Source organism: Sorex araneus, chromosome 2 (genome assembly GCF_027595985.1).
Source record: "Sorex araneus isolate mSorAra2 chromosome 2, mSorAra2.pri, whole genome shotgun sequence".
Taxonomy (NCBI): domain Eukaryota; kingdom Metazoa; phylum Chordata; class Mammalia; order Eulipotyphla; family Soricidae; genus Sorex; species Sorex araneus.
Genome location: NC_073303.1, coordinates 154,990,578 through 155,016,135, shown reverse-complemented (window position 1 = coordinate 155,016,135; position 25,558 = coordinate 154,990,578). Strand labels below are relative to the sequence as shown.

At 37.1% G+C, this 25,558-nt stretch overlaps 1 protein-coding gene across 3 annotated transcripts in view; it reads left to right on the top strand.

Annotated features, from left to right (window-relative positions):
* ALCAM (activated leukocyte cell adhesion molecule) overlaps positions 1-25,558 on the top strand; it is a 221,970-nt gene that overhangs the window by 140,334 nt on the left and 56,078 nt on the right. For all 3 annotated transcript variants that reach the window (XM_004606735.3, XM_055127139.1, XM_004606736.2), the window contains exons 2-3: positions 18,395-18,495; positions 24,693-24,912. In XM_004606735.3, coding sequence (XP_004606792.2) covers positions 18,395-18,495; positions 24,693-24,912 — 321 coding nt within the window. The remainder of the gene's footprint in view (positions 1-18,394; positions 18,496-24,692; positions 24,913-25,558) is intronic.

Here is a 25,558-nt window from a genome sequence, read left to right as displayed (position 1 = left end):
ACAGGTATATAGAAATCTGAATTTTTCTATAAAGCAGGAACACTGGGAAAATGACCAGACTATAGTGTTTTCTTAAGGGAAGCAACATGGAGAAAGGATGGTGTACTCACCCTAGACTGTCATGCAGTTTAAGGACAGTTTGTCAAAGTTTTAGAGAGTTCTTCAGTCATAGTCAGCCCTCAAAAAAAATTTTCTTCTTTCACATCCTTTCTTACCTCATCATTTTTGTGGTCTATAATGAGATAGAACCATTCATGGAAAGCCTGACTATAACAAAATATGCTGATGGTTATTATGGTTCAACAACTAGGGTCATTAAGTTTCTTGCAATTGGAGTGGATAAAGTACATCATCATACCAGTTCTCACCTCACAAAAAATTTCCCCTAAATAATAAACAAAGAGAATAATGCTTTGAATGGATATGGAGCAGAGACAGTTGAGATTGGATAGTTGCATTAATAATAACAAAAAACAAATTGAATGAAGGATATTTCTCAGAAGTTCGATGCATGTGGAGTACTTAGTAACACTGTGCATATATACCCCAATTTTTATGTGACCACATTCAAAAGAGAGCCATTTCACAATGATAGAACTTATTTTCTTTTCCTAGGTTTTGGGGGGAATTCAGGAAGGAAAAACTATTTGTGCTACTTTTCCAAATCTCCTTCTGTGACACATTAGCTCATTCCCTAAACCATAACATAAATATGGTATATTTTAAAATTATTATTGATCTGTGAAGCAATAAAGCACTAAGAGAGTTAAAATCTTTTGAGTAGGGGAAAGTTTTAAAGCTAGGGAAAACTTCAAATCCAAGTTTTTAGAAGATCTTTAAAGCATTCCTCTATTCTGACACTCTTAGAGCTGATAATACCTAACTTTTAATAGACCTTCCTATATTTCCATCTTTACTCACTGCTTTCCTAAATTACCTTGTTCTCCTTCCCACTTTTCCTCCCACTCATCAATTAAAAATAATGACTGTCAGGGAAATGGAATATATTAAAGTTATTGTTCATATTAATAGATGGCAGTATTGTCTCTCTAAGTTTATGCATTCCAGTTACTCCATTTGCTCTTACAACCGCTCAGTTGAGTCCAATCATCTGGTTAAAGTAGGTTGCTACATATAATAGGGCAGGAATTTAACTAAGCCTCTTGCAAAATGCATTGGAAATGATTAAGGAGATAAGTGTTTAAATGGTATATGTGTATATGTAATTTTTAGAGTACAGGTATTTTATATATGTAGTTTTATTTTTTAAATATTATTTGAAAAAATGTATTTCCTCTTTCTCCTCATGTCCAAAATTCAATTTATAACTAGACCTATAACTAGAAAATTCGATCTACAACTATAACTAGAAATAAAGACAGAGGAAAATGTCACAGAATGCCATAGTTTTCTTCCTGTGGCCTTAACTTGTATTTTAACAGCTCTTGGGAGTTGTCAATTAAAGACCGAATTTACACGAATCTAAGTTTTGAAGAAAAGCCAGCAAACTTCACTTAATAGTGGAAAAATCTGTCATATTGATTGTACAAATCTATATCCTCAAGAGACACAGAAAATACTAATTAAGATTTATATGAAGGAAAGAACAGAAAGCTACTTCAGTCTAGATAAATATTTTGTTATCTAATATGTAATATATCAGAAGCAACCATACTGGACAGATGACTCAAACAATCGGGATTGGGTGTCTATTTGTTTGATCAGTAGCCTTAACTTAATTTGCTATCCCCCGAATTCACAGCCTCAATGATAAAATAAACTTTCTAATATTGAATTTTATTTTAAACATTAAAGCAATATAATTAATGCTTCCTGTTCTTAGCATAAATTCTCTGAAAATCCATGTTGTATATATTTTCTAACTATCTCTGAGAGATATTAAAGCTAGAAATTTGTTGTTTGGAGGGTTAGAATTGTTAACAAGTGAAGCTTTGACTTTTTTCAGATCAAGAGCCTTTTGGTGTCATGGCATTAGATTGTTTATAGAAATAAAATTTAATAATCTCACAATAACTATGATTTCTTTGTGAAGATAGACTATTTTAATTCCAGAAGTTTCCATTGCTTCAGATGCTACAGTTAGGGTCTTTTATGAGGCATTATGCCTGCTTTTCTGTTGATAGTGCTTTTTTGAATACTGTGTTTGAATTATATTCATCATTTCAATGAAATTTATATAGCAAATTTATATAGCAAAATAAATAGGAAATTGTAAACTTTCTACACTTAAGTAGAATTGATAAGCCTAATAGTTAAATCTGGACTTTCATGCTGAGAAAGTATTCAGGGTAATGGAATATAAGCATAATCAACTTTCCTTTGTATTATTTTAACTTGGAAGTCTGTTTAAATTTTAATTTATTCTATATACCTATTTAACTACAGCTCAAATAAAGTCTTTAGGATTTGGATACAGACAGTGTAACACCTAATTCAAGAAACTGAATTGGAGAAAGGAACTACAAAATATATATATAGCAAAACAAATAAGAAAATGTAACCTTTCTCATTGTTTCATTTTACTGATTGTGGGGACAATTCCCTGTAAAGAAGTATACCAAACACACATTAAGTCTTAATTATGTTATATAAAATAATGAGATTTTTTTAACTTCAATGAACATAAATTACTAGTTATACATATGTTTTAATTTTAATAGTGAGCAAACTAAAAAGAAATGCTTGAACATTCTCTTTAGTTCCTTTATCAAGAAAACCTACTATAAATGTAGAATATTTCTTTCCATCTACAATCTTTTAAACTGTGGTTTCCATAGTCTCTATTCTTTTTTTTTTTTTTAATTTATTTATTTTTAATTAGAGAATCACCGTGAGGGTACAGTTACAGATTTATACACTTTTGTGCTTATACTTCCCTCATACAAAGTTTGGAACCCATCCCTTCACCAGTGCCCGTTCTCCACCACCCGTAAACCCAGTGTCCCTCCCACCCTCCCCAATCCCATCTCCCCCCCACCCCACCCTGCCACTGTGGCAAGGCATTCCCTTCTGTTTTCTCTCTCTAATTAGCTGTTGTGGTTTGCAATAAAGGTGTTGAGTGGCCGCTGTGCTCAGTCTCTAGCCCTCATTCAGCCCGCAACTCCCTTCCCCCACATGGCCTTCGACTACAATGTAGTTGGTGATCGCTTCTCTGAGTTGACCTTTCCCCGGAACGTGAGGCCAGCCTCGAAGCCATGGAGTCAACCTCCTGGTACTTATTTCTACAGTTCTTGGGTGTTAGTCTCCCACTCTGTTATTCTATGTACCATAGATGAGTGCAATCTTTCTATGTCTGTCTCTCTCTTTCTGACTCATTTCACTCAGCATGAAACTTTTCATGCCCATCCACTTGACTACAAAATTCTTGACCTCCTTTTTTCTAACAGCTGCATAGTATTCCATTGTATAGATGTACCAAAGTTTCCTCAACCAGTCATCCGTTCTGGGGCATTCGGGTTTTTTCCAGATTCTGGCTATTGTAAACAGTGCTGCGATGAACATACATGTGCAGATGCCATTTCGATTGTACTTTTTTGCCTCTCTGGGATATATTCCCAGCAGTGGTATTGCTGGGTCAAATGGGAATTCAATATCTAATTTTTTGAGAGTCGTCCATATTGTTTTCCAGAAGGGCTGAACCAGTCGGCATTCCCACCAGCAGTGAAGAAGGGTCCCTTTCTCCCCACATCCTCTCCAACAGCGGTTGCTTTTGTTCTTTTGGATGTGTGCTAGTCTCTGTGGTATGAGGTGGTATCTCAAAGTTGTTTTGATCTGCATCTCTCTGATGATTAGTGATGCAGAGCACTTTTTCATGTGCCTTTTGGCCATTCGTATTTCTTCCTTGGTAAAGTTTCTGTTCATTTCTTCGCCCCATTTTTTGATGGGGTTGGATGTTTTCTTCTTGTAGAGTTCAACCAGTGCTTTATATACCATTGATATCAACCCCTTATCTGATGGGTATTGTGTAAATATCCTTTCCCATTCTGTGGATAGTCTTTGGATTCTGGTCACTGTATCTCTTGCGGTGCAGAAGCTTCGTAAAGACTTTCAAAGTAGTCTCTAATGATCTTTTGAATCTCACTGGTTTCTGTTATGATGTCCCCCTTTTCATTTCTGATTCGATTTATTAGAGTTTTCTCTCTTTCTTTCTTTGTGAGACTTGCTAGCGGTTTATCAATCTTATTTATTTTCTCAAAGAACCAACTCTTTGTTTCATTGATCTTTCGGATTGTTTTTTTGGTTTCGATGTCATTAATTTCTGCTCTAATTTTTATTATTTCTTTCCTTCGGTCTGGTTTGGGGTCCTTTCTCTGGTCCTTTTCTAGGGTCTTGAGTCGTGAAGTCAAGCTATCTATGTGGATCCTTTCTTCCTTCCTGAGGAATGCTTGGAGAGCTATAAATTTTCCCCTTAACACGGCTTTAGCTGCGTCCCATAGGTTTTGGTAGCTCGTGTCTTCATTCTCATTTGTTTCTAAGTATCTTTTGATTTCTTCCTTGATTTCCTTCTTGACCCACTCATTGTTTAACATGGAATTGTTTAATTTCCAGGTGTTTGATTTGATTTTCCGTATTTGTGGGTGGTTAGCTTCTATCTTCAGCGCATCGTGGTCTGAAAAGATGGTTGATACAATTTCTATTTTTCCGATTCTATTGAGGTATGTTCTGGGGCCCAGTACATGGTCTATTTTTGAAAATGTTCCATGTGCACTGGAAAAGAATGTGTATTCTTTCTTTTTGGGGTGTAAGGCCCTGTATAGGTCTATTAGGCCTCTCTCTTCAATTTCTTCATTCAGAGTCAGTGTTTCCTTGTTGAGTTTTGTTCTTGTGGATCTATCTAGAGGTGATAAGGCCATATTGAAGTCTCCGACTACAATTGTGCTGTTAGTGATGTCCTCTTTGAAGTCTGTTAGGAGTCGTTTTAAATATTTAGCCGGTCGTTTGTTAGGAGCATATACGTTTAAGAGTGTGATTTCTTCCTGTTGTATATATCCCTTGATAAACAGAAAATGACCTTCGCTGTCCCTTTTGATCTTTTTCATCCTGAAATCTATGTTGTCGGATACCAGGATGGCCACTCCAGCTTTTTTAAGGGGGTTGTTTGCTTGGAGGATTGTTTTCCATCCTTTGACTTTGAGTCTATGTTTACTCTGTTTGTTCAGGTGTGTTTCTTGCAGGCAACAGAATGTTGGGTTTAATTTCCGGATCCATTTAGCCACTCTGTGTCTTTTGATAGGTGCATTTAGGCCATTGACATTGAGAGAGATTATTGTGATGTGGTTTTGTGTCATCTTTCTGTGGGATTTGTTGTTCTTATGGGGCTCCTCCTTGTCTTACAGTAGCCCCTTTAGACCTTCTTTCAAGATTGGTTTTGAGTCTATGAAGTTCCTGAGCTGTTGTTTATCCGAGAAATAGTGTATGGTTCCTTCGAGTTTGAGTGAGAGTTTAGCTGGATAAAGTATTCTTGGTGAGGCATTCATTTCGTTGAGTTTTTTCACTATGTCCCACCATTGTCTTCGGGCTCGGAGGGTTTCTTCTGACAGATCGGCCGTAAATCTGAGGGGTGCTCCTTTGTATGTGATTTCCCTCTTTGACCTTGCTACTTGTAGAATTGTGTCTCTATCTACAGCATCCGCCATTCTGACTATGATATGCCTTGGAGTCTTTTTATTTGGGTCTCTTTTTGCTGGCACTCTTCGGACTTCTTGTATCTGGACGCCTGCCTTCTCCAGCTCTGGGAATTTCTTGGTGATGATGTCTTTGACTATGTTTTTTTCATTGGGGTTACTTCCCTGTGGTTCTGGTACTCCAATGATTCTTATGTTGTTCCTCTTGAAGTCATCCCCCAGGGCTCTGATTCGCTCTATAGCCATTTTGAGGTCTTTGGCCATTATTTGTTGCTGTCTGTAAGCTTTCTGCAGCTCATCCTCAAGCTCGCTGATTCTGTCTTCGGCTGTAGTCATTCTGCTGTTGAGGGCATCTAGTGAGATTTTTATTTCATCTACCGATTGCTTTATTTGTGAGACTTCGGTTCGAAGGTTTGAAATTTCTGCTCTCATTTCTTCCTGTATTTTCTTGGTAGACCGTTCCAGCGCTTGATTCATCTCCTCCCTTAATTTATTGGATGTCTGTTCCATAGTTGCTTGGAGTAGGTCGACTCTCCTCCATATTTCCTCTCTGAATTGTTTATCTGAGAGGTCGTAGATGTTGGGAGACTCTTTTGAGGTTTCTAGTATCTTTTGTTCTCCCTCTCTTGGTGGAGGGGATTTTCGCTGTTTCTTCATATTGTCACGGAAGTGCAGAGTTGGAACCTTGTAGTTATTTATTCCTCTTCGTTTTTGTGGGAAGAAGGGGCTCTGATTGTGCTAAACTTCCCTTATTCACTGATAGCTTTTCTACTGTCAGCCTAAGCTAATGGCTATTTTGCGTAAATGTTTGAGATCGCAAAAGTGAGTTTTCAAAGGAATCCACAGTACGGATTGAGCTGAGGTAGCAAAGAATAACTGCGGCCGCGTTAGCGTTGGCCGCTCTGAGAGGAGGCCACGCCCACTTTAGACCACGCCCACTAAGACACAGATAGAATGAATTCTATCAATTGTGGCCAAAGGAGAAGGCATGGAATGTTAAAAAAAAAAAAAATAACTGCGGCCGCGTTAGCGTTGGCCGCTCTGGAAAGAGGCCACGCCCACTTTTTAGGCCACGCCCCCTGAGATGAGGACACGCCCCTAAGCAGCAGAGTGGGGATTGGTCAGGATTGGACGGCGGCGGCGGAAAGGTGCCAGGCAGGGGCTTCAGGAGAAGCCCCGAGCCGCAGCGGGCAGGGGGCGGGGAGGGGGGCTTCTCCACGCTGAGGCAGGCTCTCCAAGGGATTGCCTGTTTACCTGCAGGATGGAGATTGGTCAGGATCCGACGGCGGCGGCGGAAAGGTGCCAGGCAGGGGCTTCAGGAGAAGCCCCGAGCCGCGGCGGGCAGGGGGCGGGGAGGGGCTCCATAGTCTCTATTCTTAAAATCATTAAAAAGGCATGTCATGCTTTTAAATGATTTTATTGAAGTTTATCTCCCTGAAAGGACCAGTGTCATGGCATATTGGCATAGACCCCATCACCTAGTCAAACACCTGTCACTGAGGAATGATGACTCAGTAACACAGAGTCTCTTGTGGGACAAATGTGTGGAAATCCCAGTTTCATGATCTGAACAAAGAATATGAGGAGAGTGGCCAGAGAAACCTTAAAGCCTGGTGTGTTTAATGACATTGGAAACTAAGTCTAAATCTATACAATTTTGAATGCGTATCATATTCCAGTTAAATGATTTTTAAAGCAAAATATCGCTTTTTGCAGTCAATTTTAGATACTTATTTCGAATCAACTACTGCCATCACAACTTTGCTGTATCCTTATTAATTTAAAGGATTGTGTGTGGTTTTCTGGGATTCAAAGACTATAGACTCTCAGAATATGATGTTCTGGAGCTTCTTTCAATACAGTTCAGTTGATAATCACTTTACCCATTATTACTGATATTGATAGCTTTGCCTATTATTACTGCAACATTCATGATGAAGCAAAAGAGCTCAAAGTGAGAAAAATGTTGGCTTTCCTTCAAATAGCTTGTAGCTTAGTGGAGAAATTAAACTAATGATTCCCCCCTCCATTAAAAAATAAATTTTTAAATACATGAATATGTATCAGAACATTTAATTGTATACTGAAAGTTTAAATTACATGAGAGCAGTTAATTTTAAATCACTTCTGATTCCACACCCCAACTGGAACAGAATAAGCACTTGATAGGGAATGAATGAGTATTTTTTTGAAGATTATAAATAGGATTGTGTGCATAGTATATTTAACTTTCATTTCTTTTCACTGAGTTTGTGTAGGTCATTGTCTTATTATATACTTTATTATTCCCATATAAGTGAGCACTTATTTCTCCAGTTATTTATTGTTCAAAATAAAGCTGTATTTTCTTTGTGCATAATTGTGCATTGTGAAAAACTTTTGTTGGATAGATTCTCAGGAAGGAATTACTAGATCAAAGGGTGTTAGCGATTTCCAAATTTAATAGATAACAGCAGAGTGCACTTACATAAGTTTTATTTAATTTAAAGTTAAATTTATGCATTTTTTGTTTTACTCAGGGTTACATTTGACAATCTGATGGAATTAATGATTTATCTTTTTATAAAACAAATGTTTAATTATGTCAGTTTGGAAGAATTTAAAGTTACTTTTAATTGTTCCTAAATACACTAAACAGACTCCAGATTAAGAAATCATCAAAGAATTAGGCACAGATGAATATGCATATTTGCTGATTTAAATAATGTATTACTGTATCACTGTATCTCTGTCACTGTCATCTCATTGTTAGTCGATTTACTCAAGTGGTCACCAGTAAGGTCTCTATTCCTCCCAGCCCTGAGATTTTAGCAGCCTCTCCTTACTCATCTTTCCCAACAATTGGAGTCTCTTTCAGAGTCAGGGGAAGGAGACTTGTCGTTACTGTTTTTGGCATATTGAATAGAGCCCTGGTAGCTTGCCGGGCTCTGCCCATGTGGGTGGGATACGCTTGGTAGCTTGCTGGGCTCTCTGAGAGGCATATATGTGTTTGTGTACATATATATGTGTGTGTATATATATTTATGTATGTATGTGTATATATACATACATATGTGTCTATGTATATATATATACATACATATATACGTACGTATATATATTGCTCTATAATTTGTTGCCTATTGACTGAACTCCATCAAATATGGCATGGTAATTATGAAATTATTTCATAATAATAGGAAGTGTCTTATAATGTGTCACACGCGGTCTCTTTGCGGTCCAAAAAGTGGCCTGGAGCATGGCAGCGATTGGGTCGGCTGGCAGGGCTAGGTCCCTTGGGGTGGGGAGGGTTCTCACCTGCACCCGCCTGGGGTGCCCCAAGTGAAAACAGCCTGGCACGGAGTCTGATGGCATGGCTATGGGGGCCTCATTTTAAACTCCTGTCTGGGACGAGCAGCTGTTGAATTTTTTCTCAAAATTCATGATACATCTTTTAAAAATAAAATGGGTTCACAAAATAAATTCTAAATGAAGTTTTTGCTTGTGATTTAAAAGAAGGTCTAAAAGGAATCCAAATGGCAAAGTTGATGAAAAAAAAAGTAGAGATATCTATCGGATTTGAAAAGGAAAATTTTATGTGTAGGTATATATTTGAGAAAACTGTCCATTTTAGCTATCAAAGGTTTACTCTGTAAAAATTACTAGGCTGATTGGTGATGCAGAATGGGCAAGGTGGAAGGATAGGTACTTGAACATTGTATGACCGAAACGTAATCATACAAATTTGTAAGTCTGTAACTGTATCTCATGGTGATTCATTAAAATAAAAAAAAAAATTACTAGGGTTGAAAAATGAATTTGTCAGTAGAGAAAAATTTAAGGAGCATTCAGTTTTTTTACATAGTCTCTGGCTGTGTCAAACTGCTAAACTACCTTGTTATCTCTCTATTCAGAAAAACATTTATTTGTTGTTCAATTCAAGAGTCCTTCAACAATATCCTTAATTGAGATCCTAGTGGGAAATCCTTTCTCTGCATTCTCACCTCACTTAGTTTATCTGTTTGGCAGATCATAAAAATTCCATCATTTTACCTGAGGGAAAGGACTTTGGTATTTTATATCTAAGTGTTTTGAATATCTAATATCCATTAGATACACAAATAATATCAGCAGTTTGCCTGTGGTAGATGTTCAGTAAATATGTGATTCATGATTGAATGTCTAAGTAGATCACTTTTAAGAGAGACCTTGTAGAAATTTAAATAGAGCAGATGGACCTATGGAACAATGCTAACAGTGCAGTAGAGAGTGGAAAATCCCAAACAGATTGGGATTAATTCTGATTTATCCAGACTCATATATCATTTCATTCTTATAGTATAAACATCTATGAGGAAATGGCAAGTTAAAGTCACTTCACTGCAATAATGTGAATATTAATAGTATATTTAAAAAAATTGTAGTGCTTTTGCAAAACTTTTCTTTATGACATAATTGTTACATTAACCTATAGTTTGCTAAAATGGTAACTATTTAAACATGTTAATATGCCAAACATGGAAGTAAAGAGGCAGGTATCTTAAAATGTCATTCTAAGTAGTAGTTTTTAAAATGTATTAAGGTCTTTATTTTACCTCAAATGTCACTCCACCAGAACATAAGGATTTAGCTCAAACATATCGTGTATTTCCTTTCTTTTTTTTTTCTTTTTGGGTCACACCCGACGATGCACAGGGGTCACTCCTGGCTCATGCACTCAGGAATCACCCCTGGCGATGCTCAGGGAACCATATGGGATGCTGGGATTCGAACCCGGGTCGGCTGCGTGCAAGGCAAACGTTCTACCCGCTGTGCTATTGCTCCAGCCCCAATTTCCTTTCTGAAAATGTGGGGAATTATGAAGAATAAACATCACTATTACTCAAATTTTTAGGCATTCTATACTAGACCTACATTATATAATACTAATGAAATACAATTCAGAAAGTTACTTATGAACAAAGACAGTTGTACTTCAAGTTTAAGATCGCAACAAAGTTAAAGATAAACTGAAAACACAGAGGGTAGAAATATTCTTTTCTCCATTGTTTAAAGTAGTTTTTATATCTATATCTATCTACCTACCTATCTATATCTTACCATCTATAATCCATGCAAGATTACTTGCAAAACACACACACACACACACACACACACACACACACTAACATATACAGAGGAACCACATATACTTTGAGGAGGGGGTTTGGGCCACAGTCCATAGTGCTCAGGGCTTATACCTTTCTCTGTGCTCAGGGATCACTCCTGGCAGTGCTCAGGGAACTATATATGATGCTGATGACTGAAGTAGGGTTGAATGTCTCCAGTACATTCACCCTGTATAATCTATCTGACCCTACTTTTTATTAATTATATGTTGCATGACATCTTATATTATGCACAATTTGGTGTGTGTATGGGGTGTCACACCTTGCAGTGCTCGGTGCTTTCTCCTGGCTCTGCACTCAGGGATCACGCCTTGTGGTGCTCTGGGGACAAGAGACCTTATGGTGTACCAGGATCAAACCTAGTTTGCCCTCATGCAAGACAATAGCCTTACCCACTGTACTATCTCATTGACCCCTCATTTATTATAAATCACAAAACCTTGACAAAACTCTTATCTTTTCTTTGGTGGGATGGGACCTCATATGTGGGGTTAAGGAGACACTAGACCCTTACCAGGGATTCTCAGCCTGCTGGGGTCATTGACTCAGTATGAGGACCTGAGGATGCACTGCAGCTTGTGTCCTTTGTTGTCAAGGATAACCCAGGACACAAAGGTGGTTCTAGGGGCTCCCCAAAAGTTGCATCTTGAAATGTTGAAGAACCATGTGGTGCCAGGGATTGAGCCAGGTCTGTTGCATGCCAAGAGTATGCTCCAAGCCTTGTACAAACTAGCAGACCCGAAAAATTTCCATTAATGCAATTAAAGTCTGAAACTACTTTTGAGACAAGATATCTTCATGTTGGGGCTCATGTGAAAGTACAGTGGGAAGGGCATGTGTCTCTTATGTGGCCAACCCCAGTTTCATACCAGTCTTCACATATAGTCCCTTGAGAAAGCTCAAAGAATAAGCTCTGAGCACCACTGGGTGTGCCCCCACACTCAATAAAAAATTGACTTTATGTCATTGAACCATAAAATTAAAAGATTTGGAGATAATTTTTAATTTTTGCCCAATTTGTTAATAGACTGTGATCAAATATCAAATAGGATATTTGATCATATTTAAACATGATAAATGGAATTTGCTAAAACAGATTTTTGTGTGTGTAAGATATTGAACCTCAAATTCCCAAAGTCAGTAATTAATGGTCCTATTATAGTTTAATATATGAGTTTACCGTGAAAAACAAATTTTAAAATAACAAGGCATTATTACATGCCATTTCTGCTCTCACAGTCATATTCAGTGATTATCTTGTCATACACTAAGATTTTATTTTACAATAAATATCATTTTATTACAAAGCACTATTTTATTGAAAATAAAATAGAAAAAAAAAGTTGGTAGCTGTCGATCTAAACCAGTGCTCCTCAGCTAGCAGTGATGAGCTAAATGGACGATATTGCGTCACAGGGGACTTGGTTATATCTGAGACTTTCCTAGCTTAACTGGAATGGGGAAGTGTGATAGACATTTTTGAACTGAAATAGGCAAGCATAAGACATGCTCAAACAGCTCCCCGATAATAAGGAATGCTTCAGCCCAAAATGTCAGTGGATTTGAGAAACACTACAGTAAACTAATATTGCAAAGTGTTTACTTATTTTAATTAAAGTTCTGTATATCTTACTTAATTCAGTAATACATTAAATTGAGACAGCAGCATTTTTATCTGTCAAAAATTAGTGAAATAAATAGGAAAGTAATTTTAAAGGATATGCTTCTTGTTATAGCTATTTGCTTAAATAACTTTTCATAGAACTGGAATTTGCTTATTTTATGTTTAAACTCAGAGCCAGTTATAATGAACTCTCCCATAGTACCTACTGCAATAACATTGCCTAAAGTAAAACAAAAATTTAAGTATTCTTTTCAATTTTGAAAAACAAAACAACGTGGGGCCAAAGTTGTACTGCCTTAGATGCAGTCAAACCAGGTTATTTCCCTAACCTCACATACAGTCCCCTAAGGCATAGCCAGGACTGAGCACAGAGCCAGGAGTACGCCCTGAGCACAGTTGGGAGTGGTCAACAGCCCTCTACCCCCCAAAAGACCCTTATAAATAGCTGAGTGTTTGCTAAACAAAGAGAATATTATTCTGAACTTGATATTTTTTATTTATATAATAAAGTATCGTACCAATATGACCCAAATCATTATACTTTTTATTATTACAATTATAGCTAGGTTAGTTTACCTAACTTCAGAATTTTATCAGTCTGCGTTTAGTGCCTTTTACATTTTTTGCTAGATAAAATGTGTAATTCTACCTAGCTTGTGTATTCTGATCACTTGATTGAGGTTCTATGTTGGAAATATTTGGTCAAGAAATTTTTAATACTCTGTTCTTTCATTGCAGTTCTGGTGAATTATCTTTTTTTGTTTGTTCATTTGGTATTTGGGTGTTTAAAATATGAATATAGCTCTTTATTTTAAAAGAATCATATAATTACACAAATACTTTTCAGGTATAAAAATCTTTATATTTCTTATATCATTTTTCTTTGATAGCACCATAAATAGAATAATTCGTACTAACACCTTATATTTGGAGAATACAGTTAATTGAGAAGTTTTCAAACTAAGTTTGAACATTTGGACACCTGGCATTTCCTGGGTGCCTAAATGTAAGCACCTGAATCGCATGTGTGAGTCTGTGATTTTTATTCCTGCTGTTGCTCGTGTGCTCTGGGTATTCTGATGAATCTTCTCTGAGGCCTTCAGTGCCACGACAGTGTATGAGCTCTAGCACACAGGTGTATGCAAGCACCACATCTTTATGATGTAAACCCCTTCCTCCTCTTCCACGAGAACCACAAGTATTCGACCACCAGAACCAAGCATGTAACTCCCGGTCATCTCATCAACAAGAAATGAGAAAGGAAGGGGGACTTTATAGACTTTTAAAAATAAGTTAATTAAGTATCTTACAATATATTCTTAGTTACAGAGATATAGTGTATGCAACGGTACTCATTAATCACTGGGCTACAAAGCCATGAATAATTTAACCAACTGATATTACAGGGAGAAATTTGCAGGGAAATTTTGTAAGCTCAATTAGATTTCAGCTTGGCAATTCAAAGATAAAAGTCTCTTGCTTCTATTAAAAATATAAACAGATTCATCTGTGTTGATAGGTACTTTGGCACTTCAAGTCAAAGGCTGAGACAGCTGTAGAAATCAGGATGCCAATTCATTACCAAATCACACTAGTCTTTGAAGCCGCTTTATCCCAAGGTAGTTAGAGATATTAGCTCTCCCACCAGTGAACACCTTTAGTTTTTCTATCAGATGAGCCTGGAGTCATTATACTCTTATCAGAAGAGGGAAAATTGATGATTACAGCAAACCTAAAAATTATTTATAAAAGCATCATGAATGTGGCTCTTAATGCCATCTAGTTGATTATCATTCACTCTGTCCTCAGTTTGTGGATTAGTGCTTCAGTCTCTAGGCATTTGCCTTTCACCTCCTGCCATCGCTCTTGTCACCTGATTTATTTTACTTATGTTAATTATCCTCTGAAGTGTTCTGTCCTAGCATACTTGGATCTTGAATTGTCATTGAAAAGCACATTCATAAATTTTCAAGTATTTATACAACCTTTTTTCTTGAGGTCATTACACACATGAAAAGCAGTTAACAAAAGTATTCCCAAATAAGAGCACAAATGATTCTTAATTTCTTTTGACAGAAAGAGAGGAATGTTTTCTCTTGCAGTTTCACCCATGAACTCAAAAAATGTGTGCTTTATTTTGTTTCTTTTCAAAACAGAGTACCACTTAAGGAGAAAGTACACCCCCTACATACTGAAGACAATAAATGACAGGTTTAGCTGTTTATAGTTGGAATTAAAATCCTCAAGCTTCCATTGTTATCTACTCCTCCTCCAGTAGCAAAAAATGTTAATCTGATGGCCAAAAATGGAAAGAACTCCACAGATCATCTTATTAGATGCATTTTCAATGTTCATCATTGATCTTGGGGATACGAGGACTTATATGTCTGCTTCCCCTTTGTAATCTGCTTTTATTATGCAAATACTGAGTACTTGAAATCTATATAGGTTAAAAAATGATAATGAAATTTGGTGTGCATATATCACATTAGAGTTCTAGGGGAAAGAGATAATAGCCTCTAAAAAAGAGCAAATAATTAAAAGCTTTGGAAGAGGAATTTTCATCAAGTATTCTCTCTGTTTATACCTGAACTTTTTAGACTGTTTTTATCCCTTGACCAGCTATGGATGGGAACACCATCAATTGTCAGAAAGGGGGTGTGCTTTTAATAATGATAGGCAATAATTAGAGGTAGTAGGTTCTATCTTAATTGAAGGTGTCAATTCCTATCATTTAGAATTATCGCCTACTTACACCCTTGATTCATACTGATAAAACCAAAATATTAAACCACAATATAGGTTTCTTGACTTGACATAATTGCCCCTATCTAATGCATTAACAGATCTTAAAATGCATGGTAAAAGTTCCACATCGAGAGCCAAATTACTGTGGAAAACAAGTACTGCATTGTGAAATACAGCAATTTCTTAATTCTCATTAGTTTGCAAGTCTATAACCACATATTAAACCCTTTGTGTTTTTTGATTTTAACAGGACTAAAAAAAGTTCAAAAAATATTTCCATTTTATGTTCTTCAGTGGTTTTAAGTTAAAAGAAATTAAAGTTAGAACATGGAAATATTAAACATTTAAAATTACTGAGGCAGTTTTTCACCAGAATGTTGAACACATACTATTTTTTTAATCTTTGTTTTTTATTGAGTCATCTTGATATATAGAGTTACAAAGCTAGGGGCCGGAGCCATAGCACAGCGGGTAGGGCGTTTGCCTTGCACGCGGCCTACCCGGGTTCGATCCCCGGCATCCCATATGGTCCCCCAAGCTCTGCCAGGAGTAATTCCTGAGTGCAGAACCAGGAGTAACCCCTGAGCATCGCTGGGTGTGACCCAAAAAGAAAAAAGCAAACAAACAAAAAAAAAACAGAGTTACAAAGCTAATCAAGGTCAGGTTTCAGCCATATAATGTTCCAACATCAACCTTCCACCACATACACTATTTTAATAGATCTCTTATCCCGAATGAAAAATGAAAAATAAATTCTTACAGCTTTTAGTTGAAGTCTTTCTCTTAACAAGGTTAAAAGTGCTGAAATCTTGTGGACATGCGCCATATTTACATGGCATTTGTGTTCTTTGTTCACTGGGGCAAAAGTGTTTTCAGACAAAGCTGATTCCTCAATGGAGAGAATTTAAAAATATATATCTTATTACCTTTCTTCTTCTTTTATAGATTAGTTTTTATGGCGGCATAAAAATTTAATGTGTTATATTTGATGGGTAATAGTGACAGAGAGTACCCACCCTGTTCTCATTATTTTTTCACCAATTCCCCCCAAAATGGTTTTATGTGGCTCAGCTTATTTTAGTTTTGCACACCAGCACCACCTTGTGGACAGTTTTTTAAATACCCTTTTTACAGTAAAAAGCCCTTTCCAGTCCAAATCCAATTATGACGTATCTTAATAGCTATTTAATTGTGATGATATTTAATATTAAAGATAATTATAAACAAAGCATACAAAATTAGACTTCCTGCAAATTTCTCAAGGTAAATGCCAATGTTTTCAAGCTTCATGAGTCTAACTAGATCTGAATAGAATAGCATACATACATGTACAATTTTGGCAATTTTTTAATTTGTACATACCTCTTAATAAATTTTCCAACACCAATCCCACCATAATGTCACCTACTCTCCACCAATGTCCCCAGGGCACCTCCCACTCCCTAGGCTGTTTCAAGTTTAGCTATTGTGATTTGGATCAAATGCTTTCTGTTTTGTTGGTTCAGGGGGTTATTTAAATAGATAACCTACACATCTGTCCCTCCAAAGTGTTTGATGTTTGAGCCCCTGTCTCTTGCACCTATTACCCCATGTCTACCTCTTCTTATGTCTTCCTACAATTTTTCACTTTCCTGTCCTCAGTTCTATAATCTAGGTATCCCCTCCTTGATATCTTGCATTCCCTTGTCCTCGTATTTTAATTATCACAGAAAAGTGAGACTGTCCAGAATTTGTCTTTCTTTTAACTTAGTTTACCAAACATTATATTGTAAACTTCCATCCAAGTTGCAGTGAATTGCATTTCATCCTTCTTGCTGCTGCGTTGTATTTGATTATCTGTAATGGGCTGGAGCGATAGCACAGTGATAGGGCATTTGCCTTCCACATGCCAACCTGGGTTCGATTCCTCCGCCCCTCTTGGAGAGCCCAGAAAGCTACCCAGAGTATCCTGCCTCCACGGCCGAGCCTGGCAAGCTACCCATGGCGTATTCAATATGCCAAAAACAGTAACAACAAGTCTCACAATGGAGACGTTACTGGTGCCCGCTTGAGCAAATCGATGAGCAACGGGATAACAGTGACAGTATCTGTATATGCATATACATATACATATAGTTATGTATATGTATGATGTATACATCACACCTTAATTATTGTTCACCATTATTAGACACCTATATTAACTCCTATATTAGCTGTTGTGTGAAGTGATGCAGTGAATAATGGTGTTCATATGTCCCTTTGAATGATGTTTTAATAGTTTCTAAGTTTATTATGAGAGATTAATTTAACAAAGATTCATGCTTAAAAATAAATTTATTTTAAGGTCACTGTCACTGTCACTGTCATCCCGTTGCTCATCGACTTGCTCTAGTGGGCACCAGTGATGTTTTCATTGTGAGACTTGTTGTTACTGTTTTTGGCATATCGAATACGCCACGGGTAGCTTGCCAGGCTCAACCGAGCTGGCGAGATACTCTCGGTAGCTTGAAGGTAGCTTTGAAATTTTAGATATTTAATCTTTGTTTAGTCTTATATTTCTCTAAAATATAGTGAAAATGTCATCTATATGGACGCTGGACGATAGAATACACTTTCAGGTTCTACTATGTTCCTTTGGAATATATTGATAATCTATTTCCTAATAAAATTTGGTTTCTATAAATTTGGATCATGTGACATTCCAAGACTTGGCAGATAATTTATAAGAGTGGCTAATAACTATATAGAAAAGGTGTTCTAGGTTTATACTTTTTGTATATGTCATTGAAGATAAAAGTATAAAGATTACCTTCCTTAAGCCATGTATCAGTACAATTTTTTTTATAAAATAGAGATTCTGGTTAGAACTCTGAAAGAGGAGAGCTTGAGAAAAAATATATCATCATGAATTAAGTGTCTTTGTGGTGAGAAAATGAGAATCAGTTTTAGAAATAGAATATGTGATAATTATTATGAAATATTAAATAATCTGCCTTAAAGGGTGGTGGGGGATGGGGTGAGGGCTGTGGGAGGGATACTGGGATCATTGGTGGAGGTGAATGGGCACTGGTGGAGGGATGGGTAAACAATCACTGTATGAGTGAAATGCAAACACAAAAGTTCATAAGTTTATAACTATACATCACAGTGATTCTCTAATAAAATTTTTTTAAAAAGTCATATATATTGAACTGAGGTTATTTGCTGTTTTAGGAACACACTAAAAATATTTTTCTTTTTTTCTAAAGGTCTTGGATTGTACACTGTAAATTCAGTATACGGAGATACCATTATCTTGCCTTGCCGACTAGATGTACCTCAGAATCTCATGTTTGGCAAGTGGAAATATGTAAGTGTGACTTACCATAGATTTGTCTGATTTTCTGAAGTTTTGAAAGAAAGTTTCTTATGTGAATAAATGTAAACTTTATATGAAAACATGGCAGTATGCAACTGTGGGCACAAATGTTGGAAGGTGAAATTAATGCATTAAATGTCAAAAGAATAATTCTATAAGGAAATGACTACATTAAAATAGGATCAAGAAATATATATGTGTATACCTCATCATATTAGTTTGGAAGATTTGACCTGAAAGATTTGAAGTGTTTGGGGCAGTGAAGCATCCAGAAATTCAAAAAAAATCAGGGAAATTTAGAACAGAACTCAGTGAATGAGGACAATCTTTCCCTCATCTGCTCCGGTAGCCAGAATGCCCCAATATTCATTTGAATTTGTGAACTTTAGAAACGTATTCCTTATATTTAATCTCAGGACCTTATGTTTAGTGTGGTAGATACTTTTCATACATTACCTTATCGGTTTTATCAATTTCTCAAAGATCATAGCAAAAATTCTGTCTTCAAGATACAAGTGGATCTGAATCTAGAGAGTACATCCTGGTAAATTGGCTATGACATAGCTAGATAACTGTTATTGGAAAATGTCTCAATTTAATTACCAAAACCAGTGAATAGTGTCTGTTGACACATTTTCAAGTTTTGGATCACAGGGAACATGTGATAGTTTGCAAACTTTTTTATGTATTATTGAACCTAGTGACATTTTCCTAATTCCTATAAATATTTTAAAAATATATATTTGAATAGGAAAAGGACACGATAAAATCATTTTGGAAAAACTTCTTTGTTGTAAGAGTTCTAAAAGATTGTACTTATTCATGTATTACAGACTTGTTACTGTTTTTGGCATATTGAATATATAGCTTGCCAGGCTCTGCCATGTGGGTGGGATACTCTCGGTAGCTTTCCGGCTCTCTGAGAGGGACAGAGGAATTGAACCCAGGTTGGCTGTGTGCAAGGCAAACACTCTACCCGCTGTGCTCTCCCGCCCGCATGGCAGACCCTGGCAAGCTACCCGTGGCGTATTTGATATGCCAAAAACAGTAACAAGTCTCACAATGGAGACGTTACTGCTGCCCACTCGAGCAAATTGATGACAACAAGACGACAGTGCCACATGTATTATAATGACCAAGGATTCATTTCATAAAACATTGGTATAATGTCCTTCCTTTTTTTTCTTAAAAATTTTTATTTGGTCACTGAATTAAAAAGTTACTCATGATTGTTTTTCAGGTGTACAATGTTTGAGCACTAATCCCTTCACCAATGTCCACTTCCCTTCATCAATTCCTTTCCCCTACCAACCATTTATATGCTTCAAGGAGAGGCTTTTTTTTTTTAATTTTGGCATTATGCTTTACAATACTGTTACTATTTGGGGTTTGGTATGCTTCCTAGTGAAGACCAATTCTCTTTGTTCCATTGTCTTTGAATATTTTGTTGGCTTTTGGGGTCACACCCTGTGATGCTCAGGGGTTACTCGGATCTCTGCACTCAGGAATTACTCCTGGTGATGCTCACAGGTCCATTGGGATGCCAGGAATTGAATCGAGGTCGGCCATGTGCAAGGCAAATTCCCTACCCACTGTACTATCATTCTGGCCATTCCATTGCCTGTGAACATTCATTATTTATTCTATCATTATGTTTCTTTATATCCCACTAATTAGACTGGTAACATTCATTTCTTAGGTTTTTATTCAACTCACAACTTCCCTCTTCAAATAAATATCTGGAAGAGCTGAGCAGTTTTCAGACCTCAGTGTGGGGAATGAACTTAAGATTACACTACTGGGGTCAGCTAGCACAATTTTTCATACTGTAAGGCTTTGAAATCAGATTGGCAGAATAGACCTATAGATAACATAGGTCCCATTTTCTTAGATATAAAATGAGATGACCTTCCATATTGTATTATTACTCTTGCGTGATCTAATTTATGTTAGCACTGTAGCACTGTTGTCCTGTTGTTCATCGATTCGCTCAAGCGGGCACTAGTAATGTCTCTATTGTGACACTTGTTGTTACTGTTTTTGGCATATCGAATATGCAACAGGTAGCTTGCCAGGCTCTGCTGTGAGGGCAGGATATTCTCTCGGTAGCTTTCCGGGCTCTCCGAGAGGGACAGAGAAATCAAACCCGGGTCAGCCATCTGCCAGGCAAACGCCCTACCCGCTGTGCTATTGCTCCAGTCCATTTATGTTGGACTACCAAGTATTTGACAACAGTGATTGCATGAAGACTTAAGCTGCTGTGACTAGAGGGCTTCCAAGCTGTGCTCAGCACGTGTGACTGATGTGAGGGGAGTGGTAGAATATGAAGTAACATTGCACTTCTCTGTGCTCTTTCCTATTATTCATCTTGCATTGGGTAATTCAGAACTATTTCTGGTTCCCTACAAAAAAGTGCAGATGTGATGATTAGGCCTGAGAGGACAGAGTCTATTAACACACCTCAAATTCCAAAGGTCTTGCTGACTACTAGGTAATTCACATGCTGAGTCAAATGTATTGTCAAAGTGTTGTCAAAGAATATACATAGTCAAAAACTTTTGTGATCACAGACATTTTGGGAAAATAATTTTTACTGGATGGTAGTAGTGTAATAGTAATAGTAGGTTTGAAATTATTAATTAAATAAAATCCTTGAATAGTAAACTGATACAATATATATAATGTACCCTGTGCTCTAAACTGATAGAATATATGTATTTTATCATGTGCTCTAAAAATAGAGAGTGAGTATGGGGAATATTGTCTGCCGTAGAAGCAGGGGGAGGGTGGGAAAGAGGGGATTCTGGGGATATTGGTGGTGGGAAATGTGCACTGGTGGAGGGATGGGTGTTTGATCATTGTGTGATTGTAACCCAAACATGAAAGCTTGTAACTATCTGTGATTCAATAAAAATTAATATATATATATTAGTGATTTGTAATAGACATGTTCTAATTTAATCCGAAAGACAAATGAAAGGTTTAGAAAAATTGAAATGATACAAATATTTTCCCTTTTGAAATGCTAATCTGCATGTGAGCAGAGACCTTGCTCCTTTGTACTCCCTATACCCTGCTTCCTTCGCCATCATTAGCCTTGGCGCTTGGTTAGAAGAGGCCTCTATTTGCCATCTACAGTGAACTCAGAAAGAAACCGAGATGCTGAGCTCCAGGCCTGAGTTTACTTGTGCCAGAACCTCAGACAAGTTGTGTTACCAACCTGTTTCCCTGGTCTAACCTATAAATGAGCTAAAATTATAATTATCTATTGCATTGTTATAATCATTAATTAATGCATGGAAATCCCCCAAAACGTATCTGGTATTTTACTGAGTGATCAAAGTTAATAACTGTTATTTACTGCAAAAGTTAATGTGAAAATTTAAGGTACTAGTTTAACATTTCTCTTAATGAAGGGATGATTTAGGGAAAAGAAATCTGAGGATAATATTCATGTATTTATGTACTCAGCCAAATGAAACTTTGGTATTTGGTACAGTTTATTATTTTATTTCGATTAAGTCTTACGTATATATACTAACTGTTTAACTAAACACTTTCTTACTTATCTTCTTCTTTTAAATGTGGGTCATCATTCATGGCAGTCCTCAGGGTGTACTTCTGGTTGGGTGTTTGGGGATCACTCCTGGTGGTGCTAGGATAACCGTGCAGTGTAAATGATTGAAACTGGGCCTCCTAGATGCAAAGTGCAGTCTCCACAGTCTCCACCCACTCTTTTTTACAGTGGTAAAATGGTTTTTATTTAGAGATTAATCAAATTAGACCCAAGTGTCCAAGACACTTCACAACAGTCCTTGTGTTATTTCCAGTCCATCCCTTCATTCTTCTTTATGCTCTCTGGTCATCTCTTGCTTAGTATTCTGAGTTTTGTAATCTAGGGTAAACTAAAACTTTGGACTCCAAGACTGATATAAGTAATTGACTTAGTCAGCTTGGGCTGGTATAACAAACACCATGAACTGTTTAAACCACAGATCTTATTTTCTCAGAGATCTGGAGACTAGGGATTTCAACATTAGGGTACTGGAAAGCATGCTTCCTAGTTTGCATATAGCCACCTTTTTGCTGTAATGCCAACTAACTCTACGTGTGTGTGTGTGTGTGTGTGTGTGTGTGTGTGTGTATGTGAGAGAGAGAGAGAGAAAGAGAGAGAGAGAGAGAGCGCACATGTGCTCCTCTCAGGTTAGTACATTTTCTAGATGTGTATTAATCCCATCAAAATGTCAATCACCATGGCTATCTAAACTTAAGAACATCTGAACTCACCCTGGGTGTTACCTATCCATATAAATTTTTGGGGACACAGATGTGGTCCAATATAGTAACAAATACATCATCATCACATCATCACCATCATCATGTTGATCATTGAATTTCTTGAGCTGTCTCAGTAACGTATACATTCATCCTAGCCCTGAGATTCTAGAAGCCTCTCTCTACTTGTCCTTCCCAAGGATGCCACATTGGAGGCTCTTTCAGGGTCAGGGGAATGAGACCCAGCTTGTTACTGGCCTTGGCATATTAATATACTATGGGGACCTTGCGAGGCTCTCCCATGTGGGTAGGAAACTTCCGGTAGTTTGCCAGGTTCTCCCAGAGAAGTAGGCTGCAATATATGGTGCGGCAGAACATGTCTTTTTAAAATACAAATGCATGTCTTTTTAAAACACAGTTCCCCATTGTATCTTAAAATTTTCTATTAAAATGTTTATGATTATTTTCTTTGTGAACTTACGAGGTAGGTAGAAGTGTATTTGGACCCTATTTTAGATTTAATTGCTTTTTGAGGCGCTTAGAGAAAGTTACAGTAGGTATTGCATTTACTTTGCATGCAGCTGACCCAGATTTGATCCTAAGAATTACATCTGACACCTTTAGCACTGTCAGGAATAGCCTCTGAATGCAGAACAATGAGCAAGCCCCCAAGAACAGCCAGGTGTGTCTAAACTCAAACAAAGGATATAAAACTGAATTAAACAAATAATTAGCTTATTGGGTACGGGAACTTTTATAGAGGAAGAGAAAGAAATGAATTATATGTCTCACTGCTATATAGACATAGCTGTAGATGCCAGATTACATTTTATTTTAACAGTAAATTTTTATATGTAAAGGCTTTGAGCTAAGTTTTATGACTCAAAGAGCAAAATTATGCACAGTCATGATTAATTTGATTTCTGTTGCTTAATGGACACAATTGTTTCACAAGGACAAATACTATTGCTCCATGAAGACTCATTAAACTTTGTTATGTGTAAAGGTCAGTTATGTCAGTTTGGGCTAAAATTGAAAGATACAGACATTTACATGCATGTGAATTAAAATAATGATTATAAAAGCAATTGTCCAGGATTTATAAACAAAGTGTCTGCAAGTACATGTGGGTACTCACTATACTACTTAGCTATTACTTTATACACTTATATGTTTGCTTCCACTTTTTAAAAAGTATTAGACATAAAGCCAGCTGCTGTCAATATCAAGGCAGATGCCAGTTCTGTTTTCCAGATGTATGAAAAGTTCCTGTACCAAGAACTCTGGGATTTTATTTTCATACATTTTTATGAAAAATACATGTACTTTGAAATTACAGCTTTTCTTAAAGAGCAGTTCGCTGTGACTGAAGATATATGTGAGGTTCATAATCCTAAATACTTAAAACCATGCTATTGTATGGGGCAGAAAGGATGTACAGCAGGTAGGGCTCTCTTGCCTTGCATGTGGCTGACCCGGGTTTGATCCCCAAAGTCTCATGTGCCCCCCCCAAGCCCACCAAGAGTGATTCTTGAGGGAAGATACGTGATTAATCCCTGAGCACTGTAGCACTGTCATTCCTTTGTTCAATGATTTGCTCTAGCAGGTACCAGTGATGTTTCCATTGTGAGACTTGTTGTCACTGTTTTTGGCATATCGAATACACCACAGGTAGCTTGCCAGGCTCTGCCATGTGGGCGGAATACTCTCGGTAGCTTGCCAAGCTCTCTGGGAGGGACAGAGGAATCGAACCCGGGCCTGCCATGTGCAAGATAATGCCCTACCCTCTGTGCTATCGCTCCAGTCCATACCACCGGGTATGGCCTCAAAACAAAAACATTGTTGTCAAAATATCACCAAGAAAACTTTCCAATTTTGCATGTAATCCTGAAACATCTTGTTTTGATTTTTAGGAGAAGCCTGATGGGTCCCCAGTATTTATTGCCTTCAGATCCTCTACAAAGAAAAGTGTGCAGTACGACGATGTGCCAGAATACAAAGACAGATTGAGCCTCTCAGAAAACTACACTTTATCTATCAGTAATGCAAGGATCGGTGATGAAAAGAGATTTGTGTGCATGCTTGTAACTGAGGACAACGTGTTTGAGGCGCCTACAGTCGTGAAGGTGTTCAGTAAGTAGTCTGCAGTATAACTGCTAAGTGGGATTGATGGCTGATACTAGAAAGTGTCTTCAGAAAGAAAACTGAACTCTCTGTAGTGTCTCCGCAGCGGGCATCTCTATAAGAGGAGTTATTAGAGTTCTTCATTCTGTTCATGCACGCTGTCAGCAAGGAAAATAAAAAAACCTGAAATTCAAATAGGAATTGTGCTGCAGGGAATGAAAAGAATATTCTCTGTTGTTTTGTTTTGTGAAAATATCCTCTGAAATGAAGTGCTACTGATGAAAACTGGCGTGTGATTTATCACTGTCACTGACGTGTACAATTAAGTGTTCTATGATATATGCAGAGATGCATAATGCATACATATATCCACATACCTCAAGCGTACATATATCTGTGTCTGTTAAAATGTACCAGATCAAATTGCCATCTTGATGTACAAAAGACATAAAAACAAACATTTGTAACCTAAAGAGCCAAGCTTTCTACATACTTAGAAGTAAACACACAACACACACACACACACACACACACACACGTACACATACACATTCTGGCCATTAGTAAAATGCTTATTGATCTACATCTTCAAAGTGGACAGTTGGTTAAGAAATTGCCCTGTTTTAAAGAAGTTCACCACCCACTAAGTGTGTAA